This window comes from Numida meleagris, chromosome 5 (assembly GCF_002078875.1).
Source record: "Numida meleagris isolate 19003 breed g44 Domestic line chromosome 5, NumMel1.0, whole genome shotgun sequence".
In the NCBI taxonomy this organism is placed as follows: Eukaryota; Metazoa; Chordata; class Aves; order Galliformes; family Numididae; genus Numida; species Numida meleagris.
The window spans coordinates 37,186,286-37,202,587 of NC_034413.1; the positions used below are offsets into that span (position 1 = coordinate 37,186,286).

A 16,302-nucleotide genomic window follows, 5' to 3' on the forward strand; every position below is an offset into this window, starting at 1 on the left:
AACCTAAGGCCATTACCTCTCATCCTATCACTGTTACCTGGGTGCAGAAGCCGACCCCCATCTCACCATAACCTCTTCAACACCGCGTCCCTTCTCATCTCATTCAAACTCTGGAGGAGCACAGCAAGATTCTGGAGGACCTGCTTTTTACTCAAATACATTCCACTCTGATATAGCTCTGGCTGCACTGTGTTATGCTGAAATCAAGAAGTGGAAAAAAAAACCCAAAGCCTGCAAGACTCATTTTGCACGCTGAATTCAAACAGGGAAGAGACATAAGTTTCCACTTACAATGAATGTTTTGACAGCACTGATTATGGTCAACATCCATGGGATCCAGCCCTTCAGCATGAGAGCAGCCCCTTGAGGGATGACTGGCTCAGGGCTCTGCACACTTCTTGAGCCTCCATGGGGCTGGCACTGAAAGCTCTATCCCAGGGCATGACTCTGGGATGCTGCCTAGCATTAAGAGAAGCTTGTAAAATACAGTTATTTCTACAACTGTATTTGGGTGAATCAGCATTTTGGGACAAAATTCTCTTTGACCAAATTGTTTGCAAACAATGTCAAGAGCTCTTCTGTGTTTAGGTTTGTGGCAAGTCCTTAATCACTATCATTATTTGGGAAGCTATATACAACCATAATTGCATTTACTCTATTGATTCAACTATTGGAAATCAAGCCATTTCGACTAAATATTTCTTCTTCTTATGCCATTCCTGACAGTTGAATACTGCTGAAAAATAAAAAGCAGGCAATTATTTTAATAAGTTCAAACTGAAAAGAAGATTGTTCTAAATTGCTAAAGACAGAACCAACTTATCTAAACAGAATTATTTAATAACACTATGGATTAGCATTATGTAGTTAGGTAGGCAGGAACTATAGATAGAAGCTGCCACTCTTCCTCCATTTCATTTTTAAAGAAAAGGAGGCCTGCTTTAAAAACAATCAAAAGATGAGGTGTTTTTTTTTTTTTAAACAGAAATAACATGTCCTCCTTCAAAATCTCTCCTAATTTGTTAATGCTCAGAAAGCTTATATTATTAGACCATATTTGCAATCCATGCTACCTGTACCTGAAAGCATGATCATTTCTTCTAAGCTTATAAGCTTAGAAGGAGATTTATAGAAAAGGAAACAACTTTGTTTTTTCTCCTGGCAGTAAGCCACTGTTTTTCTGATTCTGTAATTTTCACGCCTCTGTGTTAAGCAGATGTTTATTTAAATCACTTAAATCTCTGTCTTTGCTGTTTTAGACACATTTAGTATTAAAGGATGCTCCCTGAGTAACAGCATACATTAAAAGTTAATTAAGAGGAAGTTAAAGGATAAGGAAAGTAATTACCTTTTCCATACCCTCAACAGACATTTATTTCACTTTGGCAGGTTAAAAATGAGAAAATTTGGAATAGAGGTATGGAAATTGGTAATACAGATTTTTAGGAAAAAGCTTTATTATCCATTTCCTTACGTGCTAATTAGAAAACACAATCCGACTGCTAATGTTGACTGGGACTAGCAGGTAATGGGAGTCGCTTCATTGATTTGAGTCTTACATTACTGAACCTTTCAAATGTGCATGCTAAATCAAAGAGCAGACAGTTACAGACATCATCACCAAAACCAAAAAAGCAGTTTTGATCATGATGCTATTTGACACTGCTAACTTGCTTTTTTAGTTCCTGTGCAACATCCAATAATAATGTCTTCAACATTTCAAGTTAATACAACTATTTACTCTTGACTATTACTCAATGTTTCAGAGAAGAAATTACCAAGAAAGATGTCTATGCTGACACTCCCTCCCTAGGCAGACACACTTTTTAACTTACAGGTTCAATGACAACTCATTTACAGCAAGACAGCTTGGGACTCGAACAGGCTGCCCAAGGAGGTGGTGGAGTCACCATCCCAGGAGGTGTTCCAGAAACATTCAGATGTTGCACTGAGGGACATGGTTTAGTGAGAACTACTGGTGATAAGTGGACGGTTGGACTGGATGGAGGTCTTTTCCAACCTTGGTGATTCTATGATTCTGGGACTAGCATGGTAACCATCAGCATTAGAATGTAAATGGTGTGAATGCTTGATAATTTCTGCTGAACGAAGAAGGAAAATTTAAAAAAAATAACAAAAGTCTGCAATCACCTTGATTATAAGGATGAACATAAAAATATCTGGCAAGTAGTTAGCACAAGGGCACTTGCCAAGAGGTCACATGCCTCCCAAAGCACAGCCTATGAAACAGCATATGCCACCTGCTTCTCCAAAAAGCGTCAAGCCCCAGCCCTATTTTTCCAGAGCTCCATCCCAACTCATACCCCAGTGCATGCCACTGCTGAACAGTTCTGGAGAGGTGGTGGCCTCGGCAGCAGGTCCTGCTGGCCTGACTCCAGCTCTGACCACTCATTGCTTTTGCCCAAACCTTATATAAAATAGAAAGGATTTAAATAAGAAGTGGGACTGTGGCACAGCTGTATCAGCATACGTCACTGAGCACCTCCAGCCCTGCGCTGAGCTTGTTCCCAGTGGAAAATTAGACCACTGATATTTATTCTAATCACTAACAGGGGAAGATTACGTCCAAAGGCTTTGTCGCATTGCTAAATTCTGCTTCCTGCATATCAGCTTTCTCCCAGTGTTTCCAATCTGCGTGTGATAAATGTCTACTTTTTGAAAGATTGTTGCTTCTCTACAGAGCATTTCTGAGGAGAGAGCAGGGAAAGAAATAATCAGCTGAGTAAGGGACTGGCATGTAAAATACTATCATTTGCAAAATGCTGGCCTGAAATGCACTTGGAGGCACAGAAGCTGGGCTTAAGCCACAAGAGAGGAAGAACAGGAATGCAATAATTACATATTTATTTTTAGAGAAAATGGAAAGCCAAATAAACTATAAAACTGGTGTTTACCAGTCAATGCTTTCCATCCTGAAACCACACTGAGCAACGCAGGAACGGACAGTTCTCAAGGGATCAACTGGTGGTACCATTCTGGCAGTACCTCATTCCCCCTGTCTTTGTGCCAGGAAGCTTTAGGTCCTGAAACAATTAATTTAAACTGTGCTGCAGCAAACTACTGCCAGAAATCTGAGCTTGAGAGACAACAATGCTGCTGCTGAAGCTTGTTTTTCGGCCATGGCTCAGAAATCACCTGAATCACAATTAAGATGGGCTCTGAGGCTGCACTCCTGAATTGAAGCTGACGGAGCCCAGACTGCCAGACGAGTGGGACACAAAGCACCCTAACATAGCATTTGTGATGGGATTAGTGCACTCACAATTGGATTTGGCATAGGACAGTGTGTGACTGGGGACTTATGGTAGGGATGAGGAACTGCGTGCTGACTGCTTTGATAGATGTGCATCCTTGAGGTATGCCTAGTTGTTGTAAGGAAACAAAGGAGACAACAGCAAACACAGGAGGAGAAAACAGAGATGAAATTCTAAGTGCTTTCACCATGCTGACAAGAAGCCTGCCTACAAATGAGGGAGCTCGGGCAAACACTACACTGCAAGAAAACCTGGTTCCTGGATAGAATGATGCAGTAATTCACACCACTGATTGGAACACCATCCTGTTGTGAGTGAAGTGCAGTCCGGCATGGTGATGGAGATAGATCTCTTAACTGCTTCACATAAATTACAGTATGTAATTAGAACAGCCATACTCATCACTGCCAAGTGGGGACAGTCAGGGTTCTCAGGGTACCGGCACCACACACAAGTCACGACTGACTCTGACAGTTTCCCAATTACCACGCCATCCCATCACCTCATCTGCAGAACAACAAGAGAACATGCATCTTTATTTCTACAGGCAGGGTCTGCTGTGACAGGACAAAGGGAAATGGTTTCAAACTAAAGAAGGGGACCAGGCTCTGAGCTGCAGATGTCCCGGTTCATTGCAAGGGATTAGGACGAGATGACCTTTATGGGTATCTTCCAACTCAAACGATTCTACGATTCTGTGAAATCCGGTTTACTGGAGCAATTTTAAGTAGGACTGTACAACACAAATGAGGTGCTGCATCATTGCTGCTGCACTCCCATAGCCCATCCTAATGCCTCCCTACGTCCACATTAGTACCATACAGCACCTGAAGCTTTCTTGCAGGAAAACTGGTATCTTTTTTTTCTTCACCACCACTATAGCAACCAGGTCTACCTCATTTGCATCAATTTCATCCTTTCTACAAAATAACCCAAAAGACAGGAATGGACAAAAAGACTCCAGGAAAACAGAATTGAATCTGCTTGCATTTTAGGACTTCAGCTGAATTATCTTTAGATTATTAGGACAGCATGCTGTATGATGGCAAGACTCCTACCTTTTAATGTGATTCTTCAACCACAGTCTAGCTGAACAAGAAAAGGTGAAAGGGGAAACAGAAAAGAGGTGAAGTCAAGCAAATTCCTGGTCATGTAAGGAAGAAGTATCTCCCAAATTTCTTATCAGTTTCATATTAGACAAAACATGCTGCTTTTTAACATAAAGTGACCTCAGTTGTTTATTGTGCTTTCTAACACGGAAGCTGAAATTCAATTATAATCAAAGAGCTGCATGTTGGACATAGACCATAGGATATGAACATCACCTCTGTGTGCCGTGGCCTTGGGGGTATCAGAGCATAGCACTGTTTTAACCTCTGTCTACTTGTCTGGTCTCCGTACACCAAAAATATACTACAACATTTCTATCATAGACAAAACATTTGAGGTATGAATTACCATTGCAAACTTTCACTATTCATTAATGTAGGCATCCTACTCAAACCATTTACCCTGCAAAACCAGGACCCTCAGCCATTTTGTCAGGATGACACTTGGTCTTAAACTGACTACTTCATTTTGATTGAAACTGCAAGAAAATATCTTTTTAGCCAATAAGTTGCAAACTCTGAAATCCTATTTTTCAATAAATAACACAGCACAAGTCATCCCAAAGGCCTGCCTGTTTTACATTTCATGCTTTTTCCCAGATAGTACATCTTTTTCTATTACAGCAATGATGTGTGAACAGGAAGTCTAAAGAAGCCACCCACTGAGGTTGTGGAGAACCAGAAGAGGAGTAAACCTGTACGCAGGCTGCAGTGGTTAGACGGCAATGATCTGTATAATGCCACAAATGGATTCCAGGCTGGGCATACACCTACACTTTGATTTACTATTTACCAAACCGGAAAGCTGTTTATTGACATTACTGAAGTCACAATATTTCAGTTAGTAGATAGAAAAGTGATTTCTAAGGTTTGATGTCTTTTCTTTTTTAATAGATCTTTTTGAGAATGTAAAGTCACCAGGCCATCAGGTTTCTTAAGTTTAACCATGCAGAGCTGTCTGGGTTGGGACAGTGTGCTATTCTGATATACAACAGCTCATGTTGGAGTCAAAAGTTTAGTGTAGTCTTTGAATTTGCAAATAAAAACCCATTATCGCATATTCAGTGTAGACAAATATGAGAAGACACCTTAATTCAACGTGAGAGATCACAGAATCTCAGAATTATTTGGGTTGGAAGGGACACTTAAAGATCATCTTGTCCATCCTGCCATGGGCAGGGGTACACCTCTCAGATTGCCTAAAGTCCCATCCAGCCCAGCCTTGAACACCTCCAGTGATGGGGCATCCACAGCCTCTCTGGGCAGTCTGTGCCAGTGCCCCACCATCCTTATCATGTAGAATTTCTTCCTGACTTCTAAATCTATCCACTTCTAGTTTAAAGCCATCGCTCCTTGTCCTGTCACTACACTCCCTAAGAGAGAGTCCCTCCCCATCTCTTGTGTAAGCCCCTTTTGGCACTGGAAGGCCAGTGCCAGCTGAACAAGGCCAGCTCTCAGTCTGTCTCCATCCATCCGCTGCTCTGGCCCCCTGAACATCCTTGTGGCCTCCCCTCTGGACTCACATCAGCAGCTCTTGGGCAGTCCAGACAGAAGGAAGTCTAACAAGCTACCCACTTCTTTTCTTCATCATAATGTGATAGGTGGAGGTGGACAGGAGAAGAGGCTGACGCACTATGAAAGCTTTTCATAAGAAGTTCATATCTATAGTCTGCTCTCCACAGATATGTGCAGAAAGAAAATTCCACAATTAATTGTGGAAAGGAGAAAGACCATTTCATATGCAATGCCTTTAACTGAAAAGACTAACAGATTTATCTTTCTCATACAATCTGAATGGCATGGTAAATTTTCCCTCTACTGCCTTGTCAAGAACAGGATTTGGTTCTCAGCAAACACGCTGAAGCACAACCTAACTGAAGCATGCACAACAATTCCTGTCTAGAGACAGGCATATAGTTGCTGTGCACAGTAACTACTCACTCAGGAGGTCAGTTTCCCAAATGTCTATAAAGCCACCGGTATCAGGCGCCTCCTGGATACCCCTGGCACATATATTTCTTTGATGTACATGCTTATCTGGATTGTCTCCCACAGTTTAATGAATTACCCTGGGCACAGGAATACCTGTGATCCACAGCAGCCGGCTGCTGTGCAAACTTCTACATGCACCCTTCAAAGCACGGCTTAGTTTCCAGTCAGCTTCCATGTGCAATCAGCACAGTGATACTGACCTATGTTTGTCAGCAGGTGCCAGAACAGCCATTCTTCAGAGCTAGGAACTACCGCACAGATTAGCCACTTTTGCAGGGAAACGTAAGCTGAACTTTTCATATTTAAAGATCTGTGACAGAGGGCAAAGCATTTGTAATAGAGCTTTCAGCTCAAATGTCTTTTGTTCCCTGGCCTGTCAGGACACAATAGCTAAATTTCAGCGACAATGCAAAAGTTGATTTTACTTCCTATAACATTATGAGCACTGTCTGAAAAGCCCACAGCACAGAATGCAGGAGTTCTTCCTTCAGGGGAAGACAAGCAATGGCTGGCTGCCTAACTTGCTTACTATTGACTACTTTTTGCTTGCAAATTCTAAACTTTACCAGTTCTGAAGTCCATCAGAGTCACCTCTCTCTTCTGACAGTGTTAACTGGTGCTTTGAACATTTTCTGGCAAACACTTTTGTGCTCCCCTTCTGCTACATTTTGCATCTATTGACACCTGTGGACCACTTGAACGACTTCTAAAAATGTCTCCTTACCTCTCCTGCTTATAAAAAAAGTTGCTAATAAATGGTTTGCGTAGTACAAAACACTGCTTGTGATGCTAAATAACATCAAATGATCCCACTGAAATTTCGCACTCTCTTTGGCCAAAGCTGCTGGTCACTGCCTTGGTCACTGTTTGGAGCAGGACTGAGCCATTGCCATGGATCTCCAGTAGCACTTCACCCAATGGAGCCTGATCTGAGAGGAAAGGCGTTAATATAATACCTCCTAAGTAAATTTAGCTGATATTTTTAATTGAGGTATTGTGTGGCCAGTGGTAATCTGGTAAGAACGTTACTACACATACACACACTCTAAATTGGTATTTTACTAATGATTCATTCGCTTTACTTTTGCCTCCTTCAAAAAAACGATTAAGTTGAAAATGACCTTTTGAAGATTGTACTTGCAGACTGATCTTCTCATTTTTAATTACTTACTTTGCTTTAATTGTTACATTAGGAACTATTAAGAAAGCAGCCAGCTTCATAATCAATAATTTAATTAGAGTTTAAGGACCAAGAAGTCAATGCAAATGTTATTCTGCAGCCAGGCCTTTCCCAAAGCTTTTGCAAGAACTTTATTCCTGTTTTGTTTCAAAGTGACATTGGCGACACAAAAATTAAATTCATATGTACTGCAATACATCATGTGCACGCATTATAGATGTACACAGGCAGTCAGTAAGAAGTTCAGATCCAGGTCAATCTATTTGCTGCCCAGACAGGAACACGTTCTGCTTCTCTCACTTCATTTCTAGATAATCGGTGACACAGACAAATGCCATCACACCACACACTCCAGCAGAGCCCGCTCCCTGCTCTGCATGCCAGGAGCCACCGCAGCAAAGTGTTTACTGAAATCTATAGCAACACCTTCCCCCCGGCTAGAACTTAACATATTTTACATTTATCTATTTATAGCTCTCTAATTACTACTAATATTCCAAGATAACCAGCGGCGACTGAAAATTGATCCACTCTAATCTTACAAGCGATGAGATCTGATTCAATCAGCAGCAAACGAGTACCCTTCTCCATCCCATCTCCTCGCTGCAGGCTGAGAGCAGCTGAGCGACGCCGGTGCTGTGAGCGCAGCAGCAGGGATACAGCGTCTCATACCCCTACAGAGTGGGATCAGAGGACCACTGGCCGTGGGGAAGCTGTGGGATGGGAAGGGAGCCAAGACGCCTTCTGAGATGCACAGCAGTCCTGCAGAGGACCCTGTTGCTCTCCCTTCTGTAGCAGCTTACATATGATGCAAACATCATGATGAAAAGGTGTTACTTTAATCAAACTAAACAACTACATCAGTGCCAAGATAAAGCCATTTACAAATTCCCCATGAATTGGGAGGCAATCTAGGTATTAATCTTTAAGTTACAGAACTCACTTGTCTTCTCAAAGGCTTCTCCTTGAAATGAAGCAAGAACATGGCTTCTCTACATTGCACAGACAAGGCACAGGAAGACAAGGTGTTAAATGGGGCTGCCTTCCAGCTGGCAAGAGGACCCCTCAGTCCAAGGGACAAGAGCAGGCATGTCAATGAGCAGGAACAGCTTAATGAAACTGTAATTATAACCTCTTAAGAGCTGCTAATTCACCTGGAGCTTTGCTAAACAAGGTAACTTGTCTGATCTAAAATGTTTAGAGCCTAATTTAAACCTAGTTTAACAGGGGAAGAAGCCCATGAGATCAACTGATTATACACTTTGTTAAACTTTGGATTTAATGGCTTGATTTGGGAGCAAAACCAGGAAGGCAGAAAAAGGAGGGACAAGTCAGTAAGGGAAGGCCAAATCAGACAGGCAGTCTCAGCTCCATTCCGAGGGGTGTTCTTAGTACAACAGACTGATAGTCATTTACAAGACCGATAGTTCTTCTGCCTCTGAGGAAGAAAAAAAACCAAAACAAAATAAATATACAATAAAACAAACACCGAACACCTTCCTGCTTCCATCTGGGTCAAGTGATCCAAATTGCAGAGTTACATGCTCAAAATTTGAGATATTTTGTTCTAATTTGCCTTTTCCCACAGAAGCTGTTTTGGAGGAAAGTCAGGATGCAGCATTTTTTGAAGTGACAGTGACCATAACCAAGTTTTTTTCCTATTAATTTCAAGATTAAAAAGAAATCAAGACACTTTACCGTATTTTTCGTTTTGAACAAATAAGCACTAAGCCTCTGTGAAGGCTTCCCAAAAAGCTGTCACAGAAATCTCTTCACGTTCTACTTTTCCATGTTACCTCTTGGAGCAAACAGGCTCTGTTCACACCTGTTTGTTCTTGATTCCATATTTTACAGTGACTCATGAATTCCTTTTCATTTTAAGCCAGGGAGTTCTGAAATACAAAGCCATTATGTACAAATACATAGAACAAAATCAGGAACACCAAATATGTTACGCTTCATGGAAGTGAACAAGGATCAGACAGGAGCTAGACTTAATCTTGCAAATCCCTTATTCACAGCAAAATAATTCAATTACATGAAGAGCTTCAAAGTTTTCACGGAAGAAATCTTCAACAGTGACAACTTCAATCTTTGATCCACTTCTACAGAGGATTGACTTGAACCATAAACTGCCCATCAATGATTTTTTATATGACCTATCCTGTATATCCACTCAGCTCTCAAATTCATTCCTCTGGAGTTCAAAAGGGTTCAAATAAAACTGACAGACCCAATGCCCCAAGGATCTTCTGACTGATAATTTTGTGTCTAACGTGTTTACTCGGTGATAAATCAACTGGACTTGGCCAAAAAAATGTGAAGAGAACCAGACTGGATTTCAAAGTATCTTCCCTTGGCTGCTCTGTGCCTGATCCTTAAATACTCTGACAACCTTCCTGAATTTGTCTAGTGAAGGCCCACTCCGTGAGGTCAAATGAACATACGCATAGGCACGAACACAGACATGCAACATCCCAACAAAGACCTGCATGTTCTCACATATAGTTAAACCACTGAAGAAAAGGTTCTGACAAAACCCATGTTGAAAACCAACTAATCTAAAAGACAACTTCTATTTCAGTGGAAAAAGAGAACAAGTTATTTTAGGGAATTCCCAAGTCAGAGATTACTGAATTCTGACAAAATAAACACTGAAAAATAAGTGCTCTAAAACATAGTTCATATTTCATGAGAAGAACGAATGAAGGTTATCCAAGGAAATTATTGATTTGGAAGAACTGCACTGAATGCTAAGCAAGTCAGAGTTGAGTAGTGTTCAGGCACAATACAGCAAGGCTGCCCTGCGCCTGAGGCATTACATGGTCTGCACCATGGAGGAGAAGACTACAGCACTGGAGCTTAGCTCAGCATCCCTGTAATTACTCTGCATCCATATGAAAACACATAAGCAGCTAAGTCCTCATAATTTAAATGCCACACCACAGCTAGCAACCTCAGCAAAGAGCTGAAAAGCAGGCAAATGTAGGTTTTATCCTCAAGTAGGAGACAGTGTGAAAAGCTCTTTTTAATAGCCACTGCCCTTAAATGATCTTAAGTCTGATGGCTTTTGTGAAACCATAAAAACGCAAATAACATCACCCAGAATTCCTGGGGTTTTACTCTGAACTCACAGACAGGTGATGATGGGATCTTGAAGTCCTTGGGGGTAGACCAGGAAAAGCCCAGAATATCAAGTCCCAGCCCTCAGCTGGGGAGGAAGCTCTGCCTGGGTTCCTGCTCCCCTTGCTCCCCTCCCTTGCCTTGGGGCAGGGGTCTTTATGCCAGTCACTGAGAGCATTCTGGCCACAGCCAGCTTCTAGCTCCATGAGAGCAAGTTATCATTACTGGGAATTATTTCAGATAGGATTTGGGACAACCTCATCCTGTCTTCCTCTTTTTCTTCAGAGATCGGTGCCTGCATTATTCATCAAAGAACACACTACCTCAGAGCTTTTAACTTGTGATCGTGCTGTTCAGCCCACAAATTACAGTCCATGATAAAATTTGATGTGCAGAGCTGGAACTTGCACCCGGTCACTGCAGAGTTGCCTTACCCCTGTTTAAATCAGCTTTGAAGTAGACAGCAACCAGCTGAGACGCCTGATGCCCTCCTGTTTGGGTGTCAGGGAGCTTAGTCTGATAGTGGGGTGGGGGCGGAATTGTTTCATTTGTATTACCAGCAGCCTTCTCAGAAGGAAGGCACAAAAAAAGGGCTTACCTTAAATTGCAAGGTTTCATTGGTAAGGAAATCATAAAGACAGAATTACACGCTGGGCAATTAAAATATTTCACTATAACCAATTGAATATCTGTAGAAACCAAAATTGCCATCCAGTATCACACCACCATCACTCCTTAGGGTACTGCTGCTGAATGCTGACTTCTAAACAACAGTCAGTTCACAACTTCTTAAAAAATGAGATATCCAGCTGCAGAACTTGACATTTCAAAAAGCAGAAAGCAGATGAGATAGTTACTAAATCGATAAGTTTCAAAAACGTAGAATGAAAAATGCAAGTCTTTTTTTTTTTTCTTCTCCTCTATTTAATTATTTAAGTGTATAAACATAAGGTATTTCATCTGCCTGAGAAAGAGCAAAGATTCAGCTTGGTTCAAGTGTTATCCTGGCAAATCTGACCAGCCCCAAGAAATGCCTCATCAGAATGTGGGGGACGCGGATGAGTGGCAGGCTGCTTATCACAAGAAGAATTAACGCAGGCAGGTGAACTCGTACTCTTGGGGTCTCATGTTCATTTGCACCTCTCACATTTATCAGCAGATGCACTTTGCAATTCATGAGCAGAGATGCTCACTGTGATGTATCAGCAAGAAAATATTTTGGTTAAAAGCCAGAATATGACTGTCTTTCTATGAAACTGGCATAAAGAGAAATAAAATCCACAGCTTATCTTGGCACAAGTGCCATCAGCTTTACTGGCAAGAAATCCCTACCATGAATTGCAGCCTCAGCCTCATGCAGTGGGAGTCTGGCACAGTACAAGGACGGTTCCTATCTAAAACCAACACCAACTCCATTGCTCTTCCCACAATGCTTGGAAAGAGCTATAACCATCTAAATACTGTCAGTTCTGTGTTCTCATTTCCCTATAGGCAATATATATCTTAGTTTTAAAATTACAGTCATTGTGCTGTAAATTTATTTTAACCATTAGATCTGACCCTATGTTATCTAAGAAAAAAAAAAAAAAGCAGTCACATATTTCCAAAGTCTGAAGGCTGCATTATAGCCCCAGCTTAGTAATTACAAAGATTTATGTGATTTATGTTCCATTCTACCCCAAATCCAGAGCTCATTGTCCATTCAACTTACACAGCTCTGACTTACAGTTCTCCGCATCCATTATCTTTAATAATAAAAAGCTGACTGAAGTTAATGATTGAAGAGCAAGATGTGATTAATAATATGAATCTAATTTATGAGAAAACAAACCAGAGTATGATTTTCATGTTTCATTAAAATTATCTTAAATGTACTCCTTAATGCTAATTGATCTTACAGAGGTGAGAAAATATTCTGTTCCAAATTAATGGGAGAAAAATCATTCATCATCTTTCTGGAGGGAACATTTACTATCATTCAGTATTTAGAGAGACAGCATCTTCACAGAGATTTCACCACCTAAAGTGAGGCTTCAACGTGGGCACGTATTTGTAACTGGCAATATTTCCCACTGAATGGGGAAACATTTGAACAGAATAAATACACAGCAGAATGCCATATGCAGAGTTCTGGTTTCGCAAAGAGTCTCTCCTACCTTGCCCAAACTACTCATTGCTGAAAAGCAGCATTGGTGAAGGAAAACTGAGTGGGCTTTTGTCTTAAGTTAATGGTAAAAGAATTTTTCTTCCATAATGTTAATTTACTATAAACAGTAGACTACTGAGACTTTTACACAGTAAAGTTCCATGCAGGATTTAGTGAAGACAAAACAAAGCAGAAACCTTGTTTTCTAATGAGTTTTTCACTTCTGTCTGTATTTCAATGTTTTCTCCGATTGAATTATTCATATCTGGATATCAAATATTCTTACAAACCAAGGCATTTAATAATGATGAGTCTTGACTGGCTTCATTCCAACTTGTGCTTTATGCCCACGACTGTCACTAAATGACCTTCTATTCGGTCTGTTTCTATGATCCAAAAATAGAAATTGCCTAATGAGCATCCCAAATATTCCACTGTCATTTTCACATCAGTTTTTCTCATGCCGTGTTTGTAGAGCTCTGATGACAATATCTGTTAACACATAGCATTAGCTCCTTGCCTCTTTCTGAATCTCACATTTAACACTGTTCGTGAAATGCCAAGTGACCACCTTGCCAACAGAAGTGGCAACTGGAGAATTTCAAGAGTTGCTCTATAAGAAATACCACAGCAGTAGCAATAATTACTGAATTTTTTGATGAAAGAGAAGAAAATGCCTCTTGCCTTGTACTTGTGTTCCACCTGAACAGGATTTACATATTCGGTCTGCAAAGCACCAGGAACAATTACTCTCTGCAAGGTACTAAATCCATTTATACCTATACCACAGAATGAAGGTATAGAAGAATAAAAGAACAGGTGCAGTTTCTGACACTGCCTACAGCAATATGTTCTGGAGAAAAACCATACATATTTCATGACGAATCAGCAGTGAGTTCTCGGGGGAATTCCTTCTAAATGAAAAAAAAATATATATTTCAGATTTCAAAGTTATTGCATCTTATATTTTTCCTATGCTCTCTCTCCTCATTTCCTTAAAGCACATGCCAGCACTTAAAGAAGCCAGACAAAACTGAACTGCCGCTGTTCTATCTACTGACAGGATGCAGCACAGTTCAGTCTTCCAAATCCAGATCACCTCTTACACCACTGCCCTCGAAGTCTGCCTATCCATTCAGTCATCTAGGTGCACAGCCATTTGCCGTGCCATGAGGTCTCAGCCATTTCAGATGTCAAGGAAATGCTAAATGGTGATATTTTCAGTCCATGAATAATAGTTGCGTTAATGAATATTCTATTGCCACATCACTCTTACCTCCTCTTCTGATTTTGAACCAGTTTTCATTTTTCTCCTACTATCCATGTCATCATTTTGCTTGAATACCAAAAAGACCAGGAAAAAGACTGCTTACTGTTCTGGCGTCCCAGAGAGATAAAGTCTTGTCAGCAGAGCTGGTGAGAACAGTGTTGGAGAATGGAAGAAATTCAATGCTACTGACTGAATCTTTATGGCCACGCATGGTATATCTGCATCTCTCACTGCAAAAGAAAATAACAGAAATATAGCACTTGTCATTCAGGATAACAAGAGACGAGTTAATAACAGACTTCATGTATTTTTCCTGGTTACTATCCAGCCTTCTCCCAGCTGATCAGCTATGAAGCAATATCCCACAGGTTTTTGTTTAGCATTCTTCTTTCTGTTTTCTTATCTTTTAATGGATTAATTTTTGAGACAACACTACTAGTTCTTCTTAGTTCAGGGTATGAGCCTAACGTAGTCAGAAAACTGGACTGGAGGCTTTTCCTATTGCAGTTACTAGAGAGACAACAACTAGGGCGCTGCACAGAACAGGCTGAAGATGGCTACAGAGTGAGGACTTCATAAAAGGTTTTTGGCTTCTGTTTTGGTCTTTGTACGTACAGCAGAAAAGAACAATACCTAAAATAAAGTCCAGGTGAAGAAGAGGATGATTTCAAGGGCAGTGCACTGGGACAACACAGAAAGCAACAAACAAACAAATCTGGGATTATTCACACCAGACAGAATGGCGAAGGCTTAGATTCTACACAAGATGAGACGGGGATTGAAATGAACTGGCATTCAACAGCCGCTGTGGCTGTATACAAGTCACCCTCGCTGGTATGAGGTTCTATCTATGATTTCATTAGCGACAGATACAGCACCATCACTTAGCAGTGTTTGCATTGTTAAAATCTGTGAAAATGTACAAGCAGGAGAGTATACTATAGAAAAACCTAATCAAGATCAAGTCAGTAGCAGCTCTATCCTCTTTGTTGAGCTGACTTAAAAAATAGTCAGAAAAAATAAAAGCCAACAACCCATCATAAATTACTACAGCTCTCAGTGACAGCTCAGAATTTTATTCCCTGCTCATGTGATTCTGACAGTAGAAATGCACCTCCCGAGCTGGCTGCTGAATATATCATTGAAGCTTGCAAATTAGATTACTGGGCGGCTCTTAACCGAGAATTTCCTACAATATTTATTAAGGAAGCTGTCAGCAGAGGGAATTAAAGACGTGATTTTGTTCCCTCCTGCCTGTATGTTGCCAAAAGACTCTCAGAGCTCTTGCAGGTTCTGTATCAACAGCTCTGAAGATCAGACACAGGCCAGCAGAGCTCAAGGGTTTTGACGGACACTCTCCCAGATCACTGATCTAACAAAGTGAGTTCTCAGCCTACTTCACTGCCTTTCTATTTCCGAGACTGAAACACGGATGCTGTGCTGTGATGAACAGCAAACTTGTCCCCACAGAAGAGATACCAGAAGGGAGATAAGTTACTTTTAAGCAGAAATATTATCTGGGAAATATATTTGAAAGGAATATTAGATTCTACATGTATCATTTTACAGAATCTATGTTTTTCTATTATAGATAATATATTACACTCTTCAGTAGTATCTATTATATAGACTACATGTGTTATTTTATCACCAGGACACATTTTAAACTATTGATAAATTATTGCAGCTGTTAACGCTCAGTGCACACTATATCTGATATTCATGATCGCTTGATATATGACAATAAAATCATTTCAATAAAATAACTTTTTGTTTCAGTCTCATCGCAATGTTTTACACTACCAAATATGCCCTTTTCATCTCTGCTCGTATAGTTTTATTTGTGTAAAGCAATGGTATTTTTCAAAAGGGGTCCGTGATTTTCTGCTTACACTGAACCACACCTTCACCTGCTTGGGGATGAACAAACGCTGGGAAAGGATGGAAAGGAATGGAAAACAAGGGAATGTTGTCCCTGAGTCAGTGCCATAAGATATGGGCCACCCCAGGGAGACAGGCTGCAAGAACAGGCTTGCGGGAGATTAATTAGGTGCCAAAGCAGGAAGGCCCATTCAGAAGGTGAAAATGGACTAAAGTGATGGACCATGGCAGGAGCAGAAGGGAAGGAAATGATTTGTACTTTTCCATCAAGAACATGCACAATCAGACCTGATGCAGCTGTCTGTCTCTGTCCTTGCCACTTCCAT

The 16,302-nt window shown here is 40.8% G+C and overlaps 1 protein-coding gene across 20 annotated transcripts in view; it reads right to left on the reverse strand.

The window, feature by feature from the left end:
• The window catches only part of SPAG16 (sperm associated antigen 16), a 387,166-nt gene that overhangs the window by 133,768 nt on the left and 237,096 nt on the right, over window positions 1–16,302 (reverse strand). For all 20 annotated transcript variants that reach the window (XR_002439114.1, XR_002439113.1, XM_021397841.1 and 17 more), the window contains one exon: window positions 14,199–14,325. Coding sequence is in view for 18 of the 20 variants with exons in the window: in XM_021397841.1 (XP_021253516.1) it covers window positions 14,199–14,325 (127 nt within the window). In the remaining 2 variants the exon portion in view is untranslated. The remainder of the gene's footprint in view (window positions 1–14,198; window positions 14,326–16,302) is intronic.